General features: G+C 39.7%; 1 protein-coding gene across 12 annotated transcripts in view; it reads left to right on the forward strand.

The window, feature by feature from the left end:
* The window catches only part of EYA1 (EYA transcriptional coactivator and phosphatase 1), a 111,698-nt gene extending 90,603 nt beyond the window's left edge, over positions 1 to 21,095 (forward strand). For all 12 annotated transcript variants that reach the window (XM_077352166.1, XM_077352173.1, XM_077352167.1 and 9 more), the window contains 6 exons: positions 4,521 to 4,579; positions 4,779 to 4,939; positions 5,689 to 5,803; positions 7,547 to 7,668; positions 9,867 to 9,967; positions 17,758 to 21,095. In XM_077352166.1, the coding sequence (XP_077208281.1) occupies positions 4,521 to 4,579; positions 4,779 to 4,939; positions 5,689 to 5,803; positions 7,547 to 7,668; positions 9,867 to 9,967; positions 17,758 to 17,838 (639 nt within the window). In that variant the 3' untranslated portion in view covers positions 17,839 to 21,095. The remainder of the gene's footprint in view (positions 1 to 4,520; positions 4,580 to 4,778; positions 4,940 to 5,688; positions 5,804 to 7,546; positions 7,669 to 9,866; positions 9,968 to 17,757) is intronic.
* Positions 21,096 to 22,098: the final 1,003 nt, after the last annotated feature.

Here is a 22,098-nt window from a genome sequence, read left to right on the forward strand (position 1 = left end):
TAACTTGTTGTCTAGCAAGTAAAGAGGCCTGATCAAATAGCCACTGCATTATTTTCAATTTGCATAATAGTTCTCTGATGGTTAAAAATGATTAGTCATGGTCTTTTGTAGCCAAATAAAATACAAATATAATGGCACCTTAACGACTAACAATATATTTCATTGTGCGCTTTCATGAATCACAGTTCACTTCTTCAGATAGTTCTGTCTCTTCTACAGAACAATTCCAGTGGGAATTGATAAATATTTCCTAAGCCATTTGAAAATCAAATTCAGTGTGGGTACTATAGCTTAATTTGAAGGGAAGATTATAGATGGCAGATCGTGCGTGAAGGAAGGAAGTTTGATTTATTATCTTTCTAGTTTGCTTTTTCAAAACTTTACTTTCTCTAGTGAGGCAGTATTCATTTGCTTATGTGAATTACTTTTGAAGAAGTGATTGTGCTGTCCTATAGGCTTTGATTGTAATCACTTGTGGGAAGATACTGGAATATGCTGCACTGTTGTTACTTTTAAAAAAATTATCCCATGTCTGATTCCTGAAAAGCAAAACACATTGCAGGGAGGAATCAATTTAAAAACCTTAAGTCATAGTTCCAACTAAACAAAATGTATTCCAAAATATAAGATTATAATAAAAGCAGTAACATACAAATGAAACTGTCATATTGATTCTTTTTCATCGACAATTGCAATAGAGCCCTATTTCTTTTATTAAAAAGTGCCCCACTGAACAATTCCATTTTACAACATCCCTATTCCCTTCATATGAATGCCCTCCTGAACCGTTCTGCTTTCCATATTCTGTGGAACAATAGAATTGTGAGTGCCTTCTTCATTGGGAGGCCGTTTCACCAGGTGGGAGCCACATTATGCTCAGGTATCAGCTATTGCAGGATGGAACCTTCCAAAGGCTTTGCTCAGATAAATAATTTTGAGGCATGCTTGCCAATTATTAACAATGGTGTTTCTGCAGCCACTATGCATTTTGATGATAAGAAATATAAACAGAAAAAGAGATTTATGTTATTAAAATATTATGACTTGTTATAAATAAGGGGAATTACACACACATTATGTGTGACTAAAATCAGAGTCCAGTAGCATTATTATATTTGCATCTGTATTCCTCAAAAATGCTCCTGGCAATATGTCTAAACAGTTGTTCTCTATATTCAGTTGTAGCTCTGTTGGGTTGCCATAAGTCATCTACGACTTGATGACTCTTAACACCCACACAAGATTGTCTGAGAGCATACAAAATTGTCAGTAAAGAACTTTTCAAAAGTATACTGATGGAGAGGTAAGGTTGGCTGTCAGTCGCACCACTGAAGTTCATTTGAATCAAACCCCAATTGTCTCCGTTCAACAAATTAAAGTTTTCAAAACTTAAGTCTTATAATCCTGTTGACACTTAATTATGCCTAACCTAACAATGCTTGAAATGCTTCCTTCTGCTTAGTAACAAAAATCCCCCAAAGCCAAAAACAAACACAGGATGTTTAAAGAATAGATAGAATAGATTCATTAACAGTTAGAAGATAATTGGATTCTGTCAGCTGAATTTGCTGTTTAATGATTTATCTTTTCCCAGGCTTTAAAGAAGTGCTTTTCTTCTCCAGTAACCAGGAATTTTCTCTAAACCTTCTGTGTTTTTCAGTGCCTTTTAAATTAGAAGTCTCTAAAGTTTTTCCTCTTGTTTACTTTTTCATTATGCCGTCTTCTCCTTCATCTCCTGAGCTGGTCTTGATGCTTCTTTTCTTTTTCTCTATTGTTCCCATCATGATCTGTCTGTCTCCACATTTTCCCCCCTGTAGCGTTTTCCTGTCTCTCTTCCTTAGTCGTCACAATCAGCCCCCAAAAGTGTTCTTCTCACCCACTTCACTCGTATTTTCTTCACTCAACACTTAGAGTAGTGTCAAAGAAAATTACACATTTTCACTCAAAAGGTGGGAACCATTCAGATATGCTGAATGCTGCTCTTGGCTGCACTTCAGAGAATGCATTCATCTCTAATCAGGTCTGTGCAACTGCAGTTTTAGAACAAAGATTAGAAGATCTGGGTTCAAGTTCCAGCTTCAATATTCATGGGTGGCCATAGACATTACTCTTAGTGTCTTGTTATAGCATATAAAATGATAATTGCTGTTTACTTAACTGTATTTTAAAACTTGATGTGTAGTAGTAGTAGTAATAGTAAGCTTTTAAGGTTGTTAATTATTCTTTTAGTTTATTTTACATTTTTTGAGTTACAGTGGGCTGGATGCTACCGGGAGTGGCAGCATATAACAAATAAAAAAATAGTAATAAATAATAGTAGTAAATAAAGTGAAGAAATAATCTAGGTACAGGCTGGCTGCTTTCAAAAGGTAATAGTGTGAGTTCACAGAAAAGAGGAAGCATTTTCTGTTTTCCTCTTCCCCTGAGTAGCTAATGATTGTAATGGACGTGACTTGCTCTGATTTTGAACATTTGATTCTTGCCATTCACCAACCAATATTCTGGATCATACTGAAATTTTCTATAGGCAGAAAGGATTTCTGTCTATAAAGAGCAACTATCTTGTCCCCCCTTCTACTACAGCCCCAAATCCCTCCCCACATGCTTCCATTGAGATACAAGAATAGAATGAGGGAGGAGATTCAAATCTGGAGTAGACAAGGAGAATCAGCAAAAATCAACCCCCCTCTATCTGGGAAGATCCCTTTATGCATCTAACCCATTCAAGTAAAGTAAAAATTAATTAATAATACTGAATTAACCTCTACCAGCATCGATGTTTCTTTGCTCTGAGAAGATGAAAAAATTACTCATGTACTTTCATACTTCGGTATGTTGAAAATGTACTAAAGTTGTTCCTATGTGAGTTAAGACAGACAATGCTACATTGTTAATTTATTCCCTTTTGAATGATTACATTCATGCTAATGTATTTTGCTTGTCTATTTTATGTTAAAAGTTTGTTCAGCAAGATTGAATAGCATGACTTCCAGAATTTTGCCATGGGAATGAATGAATTTCTGTGATTTCTCTTCCCTTTTGTTTACTTTTCATTTTGGATTTAACTGGATATAAAATCTTGTTTACGTTTAAAAAGAAAGAATACAGGGAGTAATTCACATTGGAAAAAACATTCTATTCATGAAAATTTTTAAATAGTTATTTTCACATTTATTTTTATTTAACTCTGTTATTGGACTGATAACTGTACCCTTCAAGGAACATTTGCACCAAACAATAATAATAAATTTTTTTACCCCATTCCCTTCCAGTACTTCGGTGCCAGTGCTGTATTCAGCTATTCTGTGGCATGATCTCAAAAGGCAATCTGTGTTCAAAAGACTTACACTCACAGCCATCATGTGAGGCCACATCGACTTTTTACCTTCCCCCCCCCTCCCTTATCTAAGGTTGTTGACCTTAGGAGAGCAGGAGAAGGTTATGAGGTCAAAGTCTTTTCCTCCTTGGAGCTAGCTTCTTGCTGGGAGAAGGTTGGCTGGAAAATAGATGTTTTAGAACAGGGGTTAAGGGTCACAATTTTAATTCTGTTAGGGAACAGCTGTTTTGAGTTTCTTTCCACTGCTGTCTCCCCTCCCTCCGTCACAAGTCCATGGAGAGAAAGAAATTTGTTCAGAGGTAACCAGAAACATGAAAATATGTGGCTCCAGTGTTTTAGCATTTTTTAAAAATGCATCATCTTTAATAATGGTCTTCCTATTAAGAGATGATTATTTAACTAACTAAAATATATTGTGCTTTTTGACCTTGGAATCTAATTAAACTGCCATTCTGGAGGTCCTCTGGTTACTCACCAGATATCAAACACTAATAATAACCGTGCTCAGTATTGATACACACAGCATATTCCTTTGAAAATTTTCAAAGAGATAAATCTAAGCATATAAAATTTGAGAATTTTCTAGAGGAGGAAAAAAAAATAATCTGTTCTAGTTTTTAAATGCTTCTGAACTCTTAGTTTGTAATTTTCATACATTAAGATGAATGCATGGGGGTGGTAAAAAGGGAAGGAGAGAAGCTTACAGCTCTCAAATGAATGGAAAAAAGTAACAGATTTTGTCTGCATTACTCTGAAAGATTGCCCTCAGGCTGTGTTGGTGTGTGGCTCAACAGCAATCAGAGGTCATAATTTCATTGGTGGTTAGCATCAGGTTTAATTTTTCTATTATGTTGCATTTACCAAAATGTCTGGTTTTAGTTATACACACACACTGTCTGAAACAGCTTTTGAGTAGCTTGGCATCCAAAGGCATCTGAAAGGGGACCAGAGTATATAAGGAACACACAAACTAATTGTTTTTAACTGCTTTTCCCTGCAAATGTGATAATCTGTTTTCTCATAAAAGTACCTAACAACATGTTTCTTCCACTACAGCAATATAGTAATAGAATATATGTACTGATACATTTTCTTAATAAATAAATCCCTAGTGATATAAATGTTTGTTGAATTACCGCTGACAGGTTAAAGTAAACATAATGACAATTTTCATTCACTGTAGGAATGTGACCAAGTTCACATTGACGATGTTTCATCAGATGATAATGGCCAAGATTTAAGGTAAGTCTAAACTGTTCAGATATCAGCTTATTGCCAGCTGTCTATTGAAAAGTGATGTATTTTTTCAAAAATTTAATCCTAAACCAAGCTTGTTTTTCTGTCTTTGCAATCCAACTAAACTGCTATAGTATCACTGAGTTAACTTGGTCTAATGCATTCTGTTGATACATGTATTTTAAATTTCTTATACCTAAATCAGCACCTATAACTTCGGAACTGATGGATTCCCTGCAGCAGCCACTAGTGCTAATTTATGCCTAGCAACAGGTGTGCGTGGAGGAGTGGACTGGATGAGAAAACTGGCCTTCCGTTACAGACGAGTAAAAGAAATCTATAACACCTACAAAAATAACGTTGGAGGCAAGTGGTCTGTCTTTTCCTGTATCATTGCTTTCGGGATCTTTCTACCATGACTGGATTTATTATGCGCTTTAGTGCTGTGTGTTCTACAGAGTTATCAGACATGATGGTGCTGGTGGTGGAAAGTGCCATTAAGTTGCAGCCCACTTATGGCAACCCTGTAGAGTTGGCTAACCCAACCTTTTTATCACTGGGGACCAGTCAACACTTGACAAATTTACTGAGGCCCGGGGGGGGGGGGTAGTCTTTTGCTGAGGGACGTCGCCGCCACATGAGCCCCTGCTCCTCTTGCTTGCCCCCAACTTCCCGCCTCCACTGGGGGGCGCTGCCAGCAGCAGCTGCGCAGTGCCATGCCGATGGGGAGCCTCAGCCATGGCGGCCGCTGGAGAGCACCAAAGGTGAGCCAGCGGCAGAGTGGCAGGGCAGCCCCCGAGGCAGCAGCCTGGGAGGAGGAGGAGCCATGGCCCAGTACCGACTGATCCATGGACTGGTACCAGTCACCGGACCAGGGGTTGGGGACCACTGCTGTAGAGTTTTCAAGGCAGGAGATGTCCAGAAGTGGTTTGACATTGCCTGCTTCTCTACAGCAGCCCAGGACTTCCTTGGTGGTCTCCCATCCAAGTTCTAACAGATACCAACCTTGCTTAGCTTCTGAGATCTAATGAGACTTGTCTAGCCTTGGCAATCTTGCTTAAGGCTGGCAAATAATCAAATGTAAACTATACAGTGCTTGCTGTTTTTTCTCACAGGTCTTCTGGGTCCAACAAAGAGAGAAGCTTGGTTGCAGCTCAGAGCAGAAATTGAAGCCCTTACAGATTCTTGGTTAACACTTGCGCTGAAAGCACTCACTCTAATTCATTCTAGGTAAGCAGAGTCAAGTTATGTGGCAATACAGAAAGACACCAAATGCAAGACTGATGCTTGGTCTTCCTGATTTACTATATTTCCTTAAAACTTGTGCTTGTGGCTAATGCACTATGTATTGCTGTAAATAGATATCTTATTTGAAATCATGACCCATTTAAATGCGACAATTAAATCTGGACAATCAAATAGATTCATTTTTTCTGTTTTTGTTTAATGACACTGGGTTCATTCAGACATCACTAACAATCCTTAAAAATCATGGTTTGATTGTGATGAGCTTCAGAAATGCTTAGTCTTAATTGTGGTTTGGAATCCTTTTCAGATACCATGAGAATTTCTGATTTATTCTAAACCAGGAAGGTCTCAGCATGGTGTGTAAGAGAAAGAGGGAAGGGGGAAAGACATCCATCGGTTAAATAACTTCCTGTCTCTTTCTCTTTGTGAATAAATTATGGTTTGTTCATATCTGAATGCTGCCCTTGTCTTACAAGAGCAAAACAGTATTTAATTATTGGAAAGCTTAGCCTCTTCCATGCTATGAAACAGCCTATATTTGGGTATAAAGGGCCAAAATTAAGGATGCTTAATGCTACACACTGTTTCCTGGATTGGAAACTCAGTAATGAGGGAAGGGACTGAAAATGGCAGGGAAAATAATGGGGAAAAATAAAAATATTTATTTTTTATTATTTGATCCTTGACTTCACCCTCCCTGCAAAAGGGCTCGGGTCTGTTAACAGCAATATTAACATTTAAAACCAGCACTCTGCAAAATACAAAAATGCAGGAAAATTATTTTTTAAATTATCATTTCTAAAATGCTCAGTCATTCTGCTGTTCTGCCATTTTATTCAGATCACCATCATCTTGCTGGCAATTTCCCAGCCATTTTGATGGTAAAGGGCAGGCAAGGGGGAGCCTACAATGAGGGGAAAGATCAAACCCGGTAAAGAAAAAAAGGGAGGGAGGCCCAATATAGTTCGGATTTAAATCCCCCTGGTCTCAAACGTAGACCCGGTGGAAGAGCACCATTTTACAGGCCCTGCAGAATCTTGACAACTTTATCAGGTCCAGATCTCCGTTGGCAGCTTATTCCACCAGGCAGGAGGCAGGGCCAAGAAGGCCCTGGCTCTGGTCAAGGTCAGGCGAATCTCTCTGGGGCCACGGACTGTCAGCAAGTTAGTATTTTTGCTGAGCACAACGTTCTTTGGGGAACATACTGAGAGAGGCAGTCCCTGAGATATACAGGGCACAGACCTCATATGACCTTGGTTAATACCAGCACCTTGAACTTGATCTGGAATTCTATCGGCAACCAACACAGCTGTTTGTCCCCTGAGTCACTTATTACTCACACTGGGCTAGCTAGTGCATAAATTGGAAGTTTGCCTCATGTGTAATTTCAAAAAGCAATCTTGCCCCCTTCCCCTAACTGTGCCCATTGCAATTGATATACTGCATTTTGCTTGGTGATGCTGACTTGTGCAATTTTAGCAGCACCATGCTGTTTTTCCAACACAATGTTTGAAGGCCAGCTTCTCATGCTAGCACTGACCTCAGAACAACATTGTACCATTGGTCTATTGCGAAAAATACTAGTCTCCATCCTGAGCTTTTTCTGTCCTGAATTTCTGCTGTTTCCCTTTCCCATATTCCTTCCAGATTTTGAAATTGCCATTATAACACCCTTCTAAAAGCCAGCATTCCTTTGGATTTATTAAGATATCTTCTTCTTTTTAGGACAAATTGCGTGAATATTCTAGTGACGACTACTCAGCTTATTCCAGCTCTTGCAAAAGTGTTGCTATATGGCTTAGGTGTGGTATTTCCAATTGAAAATATTTACAGTGCAACTAAAATAGGTGAGGTTTTTTTTTACAGTAGTCAGAGTTATTTATTACTTGAGGTTGTAATTGCAGATAAGAAGTGATTCTTGAGAATCTTTTTTTCTAATGCATGAATATAGTTTTAACTCATTCTATATTTATATGTACAACAAAAGTGTACAACATGCAGCATTTCTGTGCATGCTATTTTTCATAATAATAGTAAACTAAATTTTAATATTAGGACACAATAAAATTAGTTGAGCAGGTTCAGTATGGAATGCTACTCCATTTGTCATCAGTGTTTTATTTTCTGCCACTCATCATAATCATTATTAGTATCAATAATAATAAAAAATATTTATATTCCACATTCATAATTCTATATATCTTTTATCTCTCAGGAGATATAAAGCAAAGGATAACAAATACTAAAATACTAATTTGTCATCCAAGGATATACAAAAAGAACAGTACTGAAACTGTGGATTGATTCCAACACTTTGACACCAAAAATCCCAGGCAGATACTTTAATTCTCTCCATAAAATACAAAAAATAATAGTGTTATACAAGTATCTGAAGAAAGGTTTGCATTCATGAGATTGTATAGAAAAGCGCCCTTCCCTTATTATCAATTTCTATTTTCTAAAACTAGTGGCGCCTAAAAGAGATCTTTTGGTGAACATCTTAATGGATGGGCAAATTCAGATAAGAGAAGCTGATTCTTTAGATACTCAAGGACATACAAGGAGGGACATTTACCAATAGCTGTACACATTCTACCCCAAACATCCTAGTTAATGTTTGCCATATTATAAGTTCTTTTCTGACAATCTTCAAAGGTAACATTCCATAGTATATCAAAAGCATATTTAATTTTACAAGATAGTTTCTTAATTTCACAAGATCAAGTTTCTTAATTAATGCTAGATTTTTACAATCATATTTATATAGCTGTATACTAGTAACTTTGATGATACATGCAGAAAAGGTATTGTTGCCCATGAATATTAAAATATCTTAAAGTAACTAAGAATATGCAAATACTCTGTCCATCCCAAATGAAATTAGGAGGAAAAGTTTAATTAAAAAATTAGGAATTTGCCTAAGATCGGGGGGGAGGGGATAGCCTATATGAAGATCCATTGCTATTTATGGTGGGATTTATGGTGGAATTCTTAGGACCTCTTTAATGAAGCACCAAGAAAAAACCAGCCATAACAGAAAAGATCTATGAATAAATCTTCCATTATTTGTTTGCAAAAACTAACCTTCAATGCCTGGTGGCAGCTTTGTAGACTGGAGGAATGTTGTGGGTTAGAGGGTGCCTTAGTCTTGCTTCCCAGGTCTTTTCCATTATTTAAAGTGACTTTCCAAAGCTATATTTAGCTGTAGAAGAGACAGGTACAATCAACTGAACTATCTTCTACAGTGTTGGAGGACATTTTAAATTGTAGAAAATGCCTAGGAGAAAAGGGTAAAATATTCCTTCAACCAGTGAGCCTTTCCTAGACCCTTTCCATGCCTAGAATTAACCCCACCTTACCGCTTATCCAGTGGTGGGGCTAATTCCTGGTTCTACATGATGTCAGTGAGTCAGTCCTATGTCAGGTGTGGCCCAACTCAAGCCCTCCATTGCCCCACGGCAAGGAAACACATTCCCTTTTTTGTCCCAAGTGGCATCAGGGCCTTGGCAGGCCTGTGTGGCAGGGGAAGAGTCGGACCATCCAAGCCCAGCTCCTCCTCTGACTACAGTGTCCCAGAAGGGACAAAAAATGCCCCAGCCAAGCTCCACGGTGCGCCACAGAACTACCTGGGGCATATATTCTGTTTAGGAATGAAGTATTGCTACCCCATTCCTAAACAAACCCCCCCCCCCCATGTGATGGAACCTTTCTGCCCCAGTTGCCTTATCCAGAGACAGAAATCTGGGATGAACAGGGTGCGCCTCCAGAAACGGTCCCCCATGGGAACGTTGGAAGTGGCTGGGCAAATTATCCTATTGCAAACTCCTAGTAGCAGCCCAGCAGGGTGCCATTAGTGCAGTAAACATTGCAGTCTTCAAAGAAGCTTTATGTTTTTATGAATGTAACTATTTCATATTATAAAATACCTGCAACCATGTTTGTTTGAATTCTTAATTCAGATAAAAGACAGTATGATTCCCCACCATTTAGATTAGATTATATAACTTCAGTTGCACAGTCTTTAGTAACTTATGCTTGTTTTCAGGAAAAGAAAGCTGTTTTGAGCGCATAATTCAAAGGTTTGGAAGAAAAGTAGTATATGTTGTTATAGGAGATGGTGTGGAAGAAGAGCAAGGAGCCAAGAAGGTAATGAGGCAAGATTTACATGTCCATAAATATATCTATAGTTTAATTTTCATGATATTGTCTTTATATTCTAATTTCTTTCACAATTAAAGGACCAATGACTTGCTTTTAAATAAATACATCATATCTGAAAATTTGAATGTTTTAATTTATTTAAACCCATTCACTTACAGACTGTTGATTGCATCTAATCAGCCTTGGTACTGTCACAGGACGATGGGTTGGGGGAGAAATCTTATCTGGTTCCCCTCATAACATGTTCTGTAATCCCCCATATAGGCTTTGGGGGTTTGGAAAGCCTTTTCTTTCCTGCACAGATTCTAACCAACTCATGGCAAAGAAATATATTACTGAAGTCTCATAATTAAATAAATATGAAGAAGAAATACAAACTTTTACTCAATGCTCACATTGTAGATCAGATCATTTCCTCCTGTCAGAGGTGCCATGTTGACAGAAGAGAAAGGAAGGATAAATTCATCTTCTTCCCACTTCTCACTGAAGTCCCCTAGCCACACAACAGTCTATCCATGTGGATAATACAGCCCAAGGAGTTAGCTTTCCAAGGATCAAAAGGGGCTGCAGGCAGGAAGAGGAACACAGGAAATCACTAGTACAAAGCATCCTCTAGAGGCATTGCTTTCATGTATTATTTGTTGCCGGAAGGAATTTCCACTCTAGGACACAAGGCAACAGCCAAATTTTTGTCCTGGCAAAACTACAGTGAAATCAATGGAATTATATCAACAAGGAATTTGGTAACTATATGTATTCATGACTAAGAAAAACATCTCCCTGAGCCTACAACTGTTCAGATTCTTACCTCACCTCAAAAATACTACTTTTCAAGTTCTCCATGACTATATTTATATGCCTGCAACTTAAAGGTCTCAATTGTGGCTTTGCTCGAAGGCCAAAATAATAAAGGACAGCTTGTGGTTGTGTTGCTCCCATAGCAGCCAGCAGGGAGATTTTCCTTCAATTTCCCTTGTTCTTTTGGGGAGAGAACAAACTGTGCTGGCTCTGCCCACCACAGCAAATGCACTTTCTCTGTTTTGTTGAACCAAGCCAGCCCTGTGTTGCAGGGAGAGGTGAGCCAAAGTCAGTGCTGCACTCTTTGTAACACATCTACAGTGTATGGCTGGTTTTATATAACTACAGAATGTCACATTTTCTTTCCAACGCAGATCTTGCAACTAGCATAGTCAAAAACCAATCTAAAATTAAAAGAAATAGATTCCTATTTGAGCTATATTTACATATTAATTATACATGCTAGTTTCACTTCATCCTAGGTGTTACTGAGGGTCAATCCAGCTTTCCATCTCTTTACAGCTGCCAGACAGTGATGCAAGCAGTCACCCTCAACTGCCAGCTGTTTGTCAATTGGATCTATCTAATCTTTCATATTTCTTCCTACATCTTCATCCAGTGCTTGAGCCAGCACAGTTATATTGTTCAAAATATTGAGTGGAATCTTAATGATTCAGTAGAAATGTGATGTAAAGGGATATGAATGAATAATATCCAGATATTCACAGGCATTCCAAAGCTCTGTGTAAGATTGATAAGTGGTCATATATGGCTGGGAAGAGCTGTGACTCATTGCGTAACCACCAATCAGGGAAGTTGTCCTGGCCATTCCATCCCTGATTGGTCATCCGTCCAATGAATGGCCAATCAGGAGGTATGTCCCACCCCTTGCTGCATCCCTCTCCAACTTCTTCCACATGGAAGAAGTGCCAGCCCACTCTAGTGTGCTGATGCCCAGAGGTGAGCCAGGGGGTGAGCGAGCTGGGAGTGAGGGATAGGAGCCCTGGGATCATAGTTGGGGAAAGGGTGGTCATTCAGCCAGTAACTGGGGCTTGGGAGAGAGGAGGAACCCATTCCTGGGCTCACCATTGCATGTGGGAGGGCAGGCTGGGAGGTCTGGCAGCCAGTGGGTGGAAGCTGGGAGGGAAAGGGAAGCAAGCCCTGGCCTAGGCACCATGGGTGGGGGGCCTCCGCTGTGGGGAAGAGGGGCTGGAAGAGGGGAACCTGTGACACGGTACATCACCTCTGGCTGCCTGCCTGCGCATAGCCCATGCTGGCCTCCAAGCAGCCTCCAAACCTCGCACTCGGGCAGCTGTGTGGGCCAGCCAGTCCCTTGCTTGCCAGCAGGAGGGCAGCTACCCAAGGGAGTGGGAATTTGGGGGGGGGGGGGACCACCCAGACCTCACCCACACCACCTTTAAGCCTCCTGCTCAGGCAACTCTGCAGGTGGGAGGAGGTATGCTCAGGCCTCGCCTTCACCACCCTTCAGCCTCCTGCTCGGGTGGCTGTGCAACAAGGCGGGAAGGGGGAACAGCCAGGCCTCATCCACACTGCCTTTAAGCCTCCTGCTCGGGTTGCTGCATGGGCAGGAAGGGGATGCCCAAGCCTTGCTTCTGCTGTCTTCCCGTTGTGCTGGCAGGAAGGAGGGGTGCTGCCGGGTGGAAGGGGGGGAACAGTTTCAGCATTGACCATGTCGCCTTTGAGCCTCCTGCCCCTTTCCTCCCTTCCCTCCTCCTTTCTTGGCCCCCTTTCTTTCCTTCCCTCTTCCTCTCTCATTTTCCCTCTTTCCTTCCTTCCTTCCCCTCTACTTTCCCCCCTTTCCTTCCTTCCCCCCACTTTTACCCTGTTCTTCCTTCCTTTCCTTCCTTTCCCCACCTGGAGATCCATACACCCATTGTATTCTGGGGTACAATGGGTTTTGCCCTTAGTAACTACATAATATTTCAAAAGTGCCTGAATCTTAGATCTATACGATGGTTTTCTTTGCACTGGCTTTCCTAGTAAGCACTACCATGGATCCCCCCTTTTTCCCCAAAAAAATAACCAGCTTCTAAGTGTTTAAACCAGCTTTTAGTTTGTATTTTTTCTTCCCAAATATTCAGTCTATTAGAGAGCCTGATGTGCTGTATACACACAATGATTTTTGTGTAGGACAAAATTAAAAAATTGTATTTCAAACTGTGCCAGATTTTATTAGAGATAACATACTACAGCATATCTGTTACAAACTGAAAAAGTCGTATCTGCATAAGAGAAAGCTGAACATCATGCAGTTTACTTGTAAATGAACATGTCAGTCTGTGACCATTTTCACAATGGATTTTTATGGTATCCCCTTTGATTGATTAAAATAAATATGATTCACACAGGATGCAACACCCTCTTACATTTCATTCAGATTGGATAAGTCATGGCATTGTCACCTTCTCATAAGTTGTTATTTCCTGCAGACTTGTTTTATAACACAATTAAAATATTCAGGCTAAGCAGTAATGGCAAATGGGAGAACAGGAATCATTTATGCAGCTGAGTTTATAGTGTCATGATACATTAAATTCACTTTCTTTGTATGTTTGGGGAAATTCTCATCTCTAAGTGCTATGAAAATTACATATAGAATGTAACAGTAAGTTTAACAGAATGTTTGGTTATTGACCAGCCTCCAAATACAATTTTTCAGTTTGTAATTATGAATACTTGTAAAGATAACTTGGATCGTAATTTTGCTTGGATGTAAACATTTTAATTGCCACATTTTTAGATGGGACTGCCACTCCTCTTTTTTTCTTCTTGGTGTAATTTCAAGCTTATCCTTCTTTTCTTGCCACTCCATATAAATCTGTTTATCTTTGCCACACTTCCACCAGGCCTTTGGTTGAGGCTTGGTCAGGAAAAATCTTGGGTCCCTCCTCAGAAGCCAGCTGGGTTTGGGAGTGGTAGTTAAGAAATCAAACAAACAAATAAATAAATCCACAAGGTCTCAGGTGGCAGTCTACCAGCCCTGTTGAATGAGATTCATTAGGAATTTAGGATTGCCAGTTTAAGATCTGTTGTTGTTGTTAGGTGCAAAGTCGTGTCTGACCCATTGCGACCCCACGTTTAAGATCTAGATTTTGCCTTATATAAGCCTTTTTAAAAATCCAGTGTAAAAAGGGAGGAACACTTCATGAAATTACTTTTTCCTGGCAGGAACTACTATCAAGCTATTGTTTGTCATCTAAATCTCACATTTATTAACTAGATTTCAAAGCCCGCTCGTAAGAGCGAGCTTTGAAGGGGTGGGCGTGGGGGCGATTGGCCCCTCACCCTGACTGGCCAGAGCTCGGAGCCCATCTAGCTGCTCCTTATCAGCCCCCCCCAAAAGGCCCCCCACAATCTATTCAGCTGTTGTCTCAGTCGGATTCCCCTTAAAGCCACATGCTGGAGGGAGCCTGCCGTTCCGCCCGCTTCCCGGTCTCGCTTTGTCCAGCTGGCTGCTGATCTCACCTCATACACTGAAAAGCACACACCAAATGCAAGTCTGCATCTCTCCACGGAAAAGCCATTTCCATGAGTCAAGGACTCACCCCAGGGCAAAAGTGTCTCCAGTGCCCGGGGCAGCAATGGCTTCATGATGATTCCCCTCTTGGCCCTTCCCTTCTTCCTGCAGCTTCACGCAGACCCGCTGGTGTGTGGTCCCGGTGGCACAGCTCCGCTCCCTCTGGCAATGGCAAAGACCTCTCTCCCCCGCTGCAGCCTCTGTGGATCAGGATGCATCGCCCCCCACATTTCACACATTTCCTCATAGTCCAATCTGTTTGGGTCCTCTCCCCTCCTGCCCTCCTTCCTTCCCCCAATGGCGGCAGGGAAGACTCCCCCGCCCCCGCAGGGACTGAAGGCAGCCAACGGTCCCCGGCCTCCCAACTATTTCAAAGTGGAAGCAGTCGGAGGCAGTCTGTTGTCATTCCAGGGCCATTCCCAGTTGTCATTCCCTGTTTCATATCCTGGATTCGGCTCACCCCCCTTACCGAATTATTTATACCGCTCCCCGAGCGGTTTACAGATTATAGTCCACATTTAATCACAATTGGTTTACATTCTCGATTTCATGCTTTCAACAGCCCTATGAGGTAGATTAGTGCAAAAGAGTATGACTGGCACAAGGTCACCCATTACAGTTCTATGACATATAATTATAGACCCTAGGATCACTTTTTAACCAATTCACTGAATTCACTGAATTCATACACAATAGGTCTATCAACTTCTATGAATCAGCTAAATGCGCTGGGGGGCGGGGTATTAGTTGCCTAATTTGGTCCTCAGAAAGTTATTGTTATTTTTCCTCTTCAAGTCCAAACTTTGACTATTTTGCCTCAAAACTGCCCTGGAACATGAGATTAGGTGTGGGCTATTCCTGAGCTATTTGCTTTATTGTATCAACTCCAGCAACAAGCCCCTTATGCATGTACAATGGGATTTTTTTTCCAGTGACTCAAATGCTTTGTTTGGATGACAACTGTCTTTTATCTCATTTATATAAAAGATATTTTTCTGTCACTAAAAGGCCTGTTTCAGGAGTACAAATCACAATCAATCCATCATCCTTGATAGATGATGTAGTATGTATCTTTTCCTGATATTCCTGTCTCTGGTTGATCCAGGTGGCTTGCAAACAGATGACGAAGGGTGCTTGCACTCGAAAGCTCACACCTTGAATAAATCTTTGTTGGTCTTAAAGGTGCTACTGGACTCTGATTTTATTGTGCTACTTCAGACCAACACGACTACTCATTGAATCAGTCCTTGAGCAGTTAGAGCAGATGGCTTTGATTACTAAGAGTCAACACAACATTCTCAAGAACAAGTCATGTAGTCATGTCAAACTAACTTTTTTTTTTGAGAAAGTTACTACCTTGCTGGATCAGGGGAGTGCTGTGGACATGGTTTACCTTGATTTCAGTAAAGCTTTTCATAAGGTTTCACATGATATTCTTGCTGACAAGTTGGTAAAATGTGACATGGATCCTATTATTGTTAGGTAAATCAATAACTGATTGACATATCACACCCAAAGAGTGCTCGTTAATGGATCATCATCTTCTGGGAGAGGAATGATAAGTGGAGTGCCTCAGGAATCTGTCCTGGACCCCGTGTTGTTCAACATATTAATAAAAGTCTTGCATCATCTTCAAATACATGAAGGGCTGTTATACAGAAGATGGAGCACAGTTGTTTTCTGTTGCCCTAGAAGGTTGGACCAGAACCAATGAGTTGAAATTATTTCAAAATAATTTTTGGCTAAACATCTGGACGAAGTTCCTGACAGAGCAGTTCCTCAGTGAAACAAGCTTCCTTGGGAGATGTTGGGTTCTCCTTCTTTGGAAGTTTTTAAACTGAGGCTAGTCATCTGTCATCAGATAGTCATCTGACAGAAATGCTAATTTTATGAATTTAGGCAGATTGTGAGTGGGTGGGCAGTAAGGGATGTGACAGTGTTTGTCTCTTGTGACCCTTCCTTGCATAACCAGGTAATTGCTGATCACCACTGTGGGACAGTAGGTGAATTTCCTCCAGTCCAGGCTGGATTCTAGAGATTTTTGGTTGGGGAAGGGAATCATTTGGGCGTGAAATTGGAGTCATTGTGGTTGAACAGGTAGTAGTGAGTTTCTGCATTGTGCAGGGGATTCAACTTAATAGCCCTGGAGGTCTCTTCCAACTCTATAATTCTATGATTCTAAATTATTTGGATGAAGCAATAGAGGGGGTGCTTGCAGATGATTTGCAGATGATACTAAACTCAGAGGAGCAGTAAACATGGCAGAAGCCAGAATCAGGATACAGGATCAACTTGACTGGTTGGAAAACTGGGCTAAAATGAATTTCAATAGCAATAAATGTAAAGTTCTGCATTTAAGTAGGAAAATTTAAATGCATAATTATTGGATGGGGGAGACCTATCTTGGCAGTAGTATGTGCAGAAAGGATCTAGGGGTCTAGTAGACCATACACTGAACATGAGGCAGCAGTGTGATTTGCTGACTGAAAAAGCAAATGGAATTTGGGGCTGTATCAAAAGATGTATAGTGTCCAGGTTATGCAAGGTAATAGTATCTCTGTTCTGGTTAGACCTCACTTAGAATACTGTGTTCAGTTTGGGCACCACAATTGAAGACACAACAAGTCTGCTCATAAAATAATATGAGCCTTGGATCCAAAATAAATAAATATAAATACATTGCAAAATGCTTAGTTTTCTTGTCCTAAATTATTCCTTATTTAAACTACTCATTGTTTGTTGCATTCTTTAAACTTTGTGTGGGGGCAGGGAAATCTAAAACATCTTTTAACAAAGTCAGCCATGAAATTATAATGAGGGGACACTAGCAGAGAGTTGGGCTGTATAATAGTGTGCAGCAGTAAACTTTTACTTGCAGCAATCTTTTTCTGTACTTCTATATGACCCTAGGGAAAATATGTATTGCTCTGCAGGCAGAGTTATTCCTGTTTCCTTTTGACAATTGTCATGGAATGAGGATGGTAGAACACTTGTCTATGTGGAGGTACAAATGCAAAACATAGGCTATATGTCCTGTAATACAGCTTTTATCTCCTGGCCGCAGGGGGCACATAATTTCATCTTGAGACACAAAATATATGTTTACTGTCTCTCAGAGCCTAGAATTCTTAATAAAGAATAATATTCAAATAGTTTCCAGTTGAGGCTGTCTTTGTAGTCAGGCAAGAACCGCAACCAGAACAGTGATTAAGCACAATGATTTTCTGTTTTAATGTGTTCTATCTCTATAAACATTTTAATATATTACTTTAGCTCTTATATTTTGCAAACTTAAAAAAAAAAACTTGAATTCATCAGATTTTCTGTTCTTTCCACATGGTAGTTTGCTTGCCTCTTCCATTTTAAATTAGTTGATGCAAATATGCTGATAAAATAACATGGAGCTTTGTCCCCTTACTTTTGTTTTGTATTTTCATAGCATGCCATGCCGTTCTGGAGGATCACAAGCCACTCTGACCTTATGGCCCTTCATCATGCTTTGGAACTGGAGTACTTATAGTAGCACTTTGTAACCCCAGAACTTTCCTCAAACCGATGGACAGTGTGCCTATGTCTTGTATCAGCACCGGCCTATGGGAGAACTTTGTGATTTCATCATGTTGATATACAGCTGCAACTGGTCTTAACCTTTGCCCTTCCAGTAAGCGGAGGAGCATGTCTCTTTCTTCAGTAACAGCTGTTGATTCTAGTGCTGTGAATCCAATGAAAACAAGCCATGATGAGAATGTTTTAACAATGTGTCCTATCACATTTGCTACATTGAAAGGTTCATACCTGTGAAGAGGTGGGGGGGCTGCTGTGAGGTTTCTAGAATGTTCAGTGTGGCACACATACCTTAAACTTCAGCAAACTTGATTGCACGTCAAAGACTGCGCTTTTTAAAAACAAAATCCCATGGATACATTTCTTGGAGAAAAAAAAGGTTTACTTTTTTTAGTTTATCAGACCCAGGGTACTCTGTAAATCTTATTACTTATTTATGAACAGACTCTGTTTTGACATCATCACCTAAATGTGGATATGTATAATAGATAAAAGGCTATACTGAGTCCTTGCCTTCTGATAATAAAAAAAATATTTTGATTTTAGCACATGGCAAAGTAGTTTAAAATTATGTCTAATTTAAGTAAATAGGTACATCACTGAGACAATCATGTACAGGAAGAATGTTTTTGTGTAAATTTGTAATGAATGGATAATGTTTTACATATTGTTTAGGCAAATGCTATGAACAGTAGTAATGACTATCTGGTGAAGTATGAGGCAGTGTGTGCACAAACTATTGTGCGGTGCCTTACTGAAAGTATTGTGTATAAATATGTAGATAATGGATTTTTTTTAGATCAGTTTGTTAAGACCAAAAGCATGGATGTCAAGTGTCAATACGGAATTGCTTTTTATGCTTCTTTTCTCTGTCGTTCTGCCCCTGCCCCTCGGCATCTCTGTAATATCCAAATAACAGTTACTCTTTTCCTTCCTTATACTCTGCCCATCATGGATTGGCTTCCCACCTGCATTTTGTGCACAGACATCCCAGTACAAAATGAGTGCACTTCATGTCAGTTGAAAATAGTGCACAAGTTTAATTTGTCACTTTCTTATAAAAATGCTAATATACAGGCTTAATATTTCACTGTTTCAATGTACTTTTCCAAGAAAGGCAGAAAATGAAGCATGTGAATATTCAACTGATTTGTAGCTCATGTATTTTGTGCTGTGGTATATATATAATTGAGTACAATCTGTGGTGAGAAGTGACGCTTAGAATCTGCACAACTGCAAAGTAAAAGCCATGCTCTGCTCTTTCATTTTCTTTACTGAGAAGATTTTGAACATGGTAGAAATTAATCATTCACTTTATTCATATTTCCTTAAAAGGGAAGAGGTTTCAAAAATATTTTATGCAACATTTCTTGCCTTTTAAAATAATAAAAGAAATTGTTAATTAACTAAAAAAAATAATATTGAAAACAAATAATTAACTTTAAAGTTAATGCACAATAACTAGTGATAGGCTGAAACTTTTAAACTCTCTTAAAACATTTTGGCAATTTTTATTCCTACTCTTCAAACAAGCAGTGTTTTAAAAGTTTATTTCCTTGCTAAAATCTTTACATATTTAGGGGGGGGGGGGCATGGCATAGTGACAGTTATAGCTTTTTTTGTAAGTACCAGACCTACCGAATACAACCCTGGCATAATACAGATAAATATTTTGAAGGTGGGTAGAAAATGATGATTTTGAGTTTTAACTGCTGAAGTTCACAGAACTCCCTTAAGTTTACTGTTAGACTAGTGGTTCCCAACCCCCGGTTCCGGGACCAGGACCGGTCCGTGGATCAGTCGGTACCGGGACACAACTCCTCCTCATCCTCCTCCCCAGCTGCTGCCTCGAGGCCTGCCCTGCCACTCTGCCGCCGGCTCACTTTTGGTGCTATCCAGTGGCCACCATGGCTGGGGCTCCCCCTGGGCAGCATCGCCCAGCAGGCAGCAGGAAGTCAGGGGTGCCGGCGGGAAAGCAAGTGGAGCAGGGGCTCAGGCGGCAACGTCCCTCGGCAAAAGACTACCCCCCCGGGCCTCAGTAAAATTGTCAAGCGTTGACCGGTCCCCGGTGATAAAAAGGTTGGGGACCACTGTTTTAGACCATAATGAGGGTTGTGGTTTTAGTAAGTCTGAAGCTACAGTAAAGCCCAAAATTAAAGAAACTGGTGTTACACCTGCCTCTTCAGAATTTCAAACCTTGGGAATATGTGAACATTTTAAACTGAATTTCTTTTTAAACTTAACAGTCTGGGTGAAAGTAAAAACTATCAAATAACAGGTGCGCCTGAAATTTTAAACTTTTGTTGGTCCATTGCTGGCAATGGGCATGGTAAAATAGTTACTGCCAATTTTGTTAAAATGCATTCATACTTGTAACCAGCTTATATTACATTTGAACTGTATTTGTCTTCTGTGATATATGAAGACCCTGGAAAATCCAGTCTATTTTAGTCCAGTGTATACTTAATGTGAGGGGATTGTTTTAACTGTGGTTGATGTGCATGTCCTCCTCCCAGCCCATCCCTAGAGCAATCTCATCCCATCTTACCTTTAGTGAAGGCATAGATTGATACTTACATTAACACAGTTACAACTTACCAGTCTCGTTATGTCTGCACTGGATTCACACATCCAAATTATTGGTCTGAAACGGTATCTTCTTTTCACTGATGTCTTCATAAGAAAAAAAAAACCTCAGCTCTTCTAATTTTTTCTCCAATTTCTCAATTTTGTTTTTGCAAAATACACCAGCTTTTAAGCCAGCTACTAGCAAAGCAACAGCAGTAGCTATGAGGCAACATTCTCTCTTTGAGGAGGATGTATATTGCTGCTACCGTTTATATTATTTTGTGATTTTTTCAGATTGTTTGACTATCAAATATGGCCCCTTGTCTTCATCAACCATATTCTCTAAGAGCAATCCAATTCAGGGACTATTCACAGTCTATGAAGTTGAGCACATACGTCTTTTAAGGACAGGGGCTGTAATTAGATTTTATGTTTTATTTTTTTGCTTCAAGCAAAATAATGATGGACAATTATTTTTTTCTTTGTTTTATTTTTGTAGTCATTATCTGACTAAAAAAGTTTGTCTGGGCCTTATTGTACAAAAAGTGTGTTGTGTCCACAATTCTGTACAGAAATTTTCCTCCATTTTGTGTTTAAATTAATAAAATGATTTGTGACATATTAAAGACTTATCTCCTGGATGAATTTGACCATCTCCATGCAATCATCATATTTGTCCCTCAAGTGCATAACTGTTTTATTTAAGTGTTCCTATTTGAGTCATATGATGGCTATATGGCTGGGCTTGGATAAATGGAAGACAAGTCATGGACAAGTTTTAACTCTCGAGGTACATACTGTAACAGAGTCATTGTAAAGCATCTTGGACGAAAGGCAAAATCTAATCTATCTTCTAGATACAATAGTGAAAGAACAAGTCAAGTAGGTAGCTGCATTGGTCTGAAGTAGCGCAAGAAAAATTTAGTCCAATAACACCTTTAAGACCAACAGAGATTTATTCAAGGCATGAGCTTTTGTGGGCAGACACACTTCTTCAGACACAAGTTATATTGCTTCTGTAAACGACAGAATTATGGAATTTCCATTGGAAAAGCAGCAAACTGCCAAGGAATTTGTTTGGCATTTTCTATCTGGAGAGGATGTAAACATTCAGAATAGTTCAGTGGTTTATTTACCATGGAATTCATTATTTAATATAGTCAACCCTTGCAGCTTGGTATAACAGTCTTGGTATAACATAATATATGGTCACCACGATGCCTGAGATATACCTCTGTACCTGTGCATTCTCAGAAGCAATGTCAGATATAAACTAAAACCAAAAGAAAGGGCATAGTTCTACAGTGGCTGCTGCTACAGAGTTCCTAGCTACACTGCTGTGATGTCAGTTTTCAACAGCAGTGCATAGAAGGCCACATCAATATGCAAGCGCACACAATGTTACATTTATTTATTTATTTTATAACCCGCCCATATCGGCCCAGCCATCTTGGAGCAGTTCACAACATGTTGAAAGATCCAATATAAATACAGTAACAATTAAAATATTTAAACAGTTCAAACACCAAACAATTGATGACATGTCAGTTCTGTTCCAACTTTAAACAGATGGGAGAGCTATCTGACTTATCACTGAGGGAGGCCCTTAAGTTGGTAAAGTTGTTCAAACTGGCCTCAACCAAAGGCC

Source organism: Paroedura picta, chromosome 9, assembly GCF_049243985.1.
Source record: "Paroedura picta isolate Pp20150507F chromosome 9, Ppicta_v3.0, whole genome shotgun sequence".
NCBI classification, from domain to species: domain Eukaryota; kingdom Metazoa; phylum Chordata; class Lepidosauria; order Squamata; family Gekkonidae; genus Paroedura; species Paroedura picta.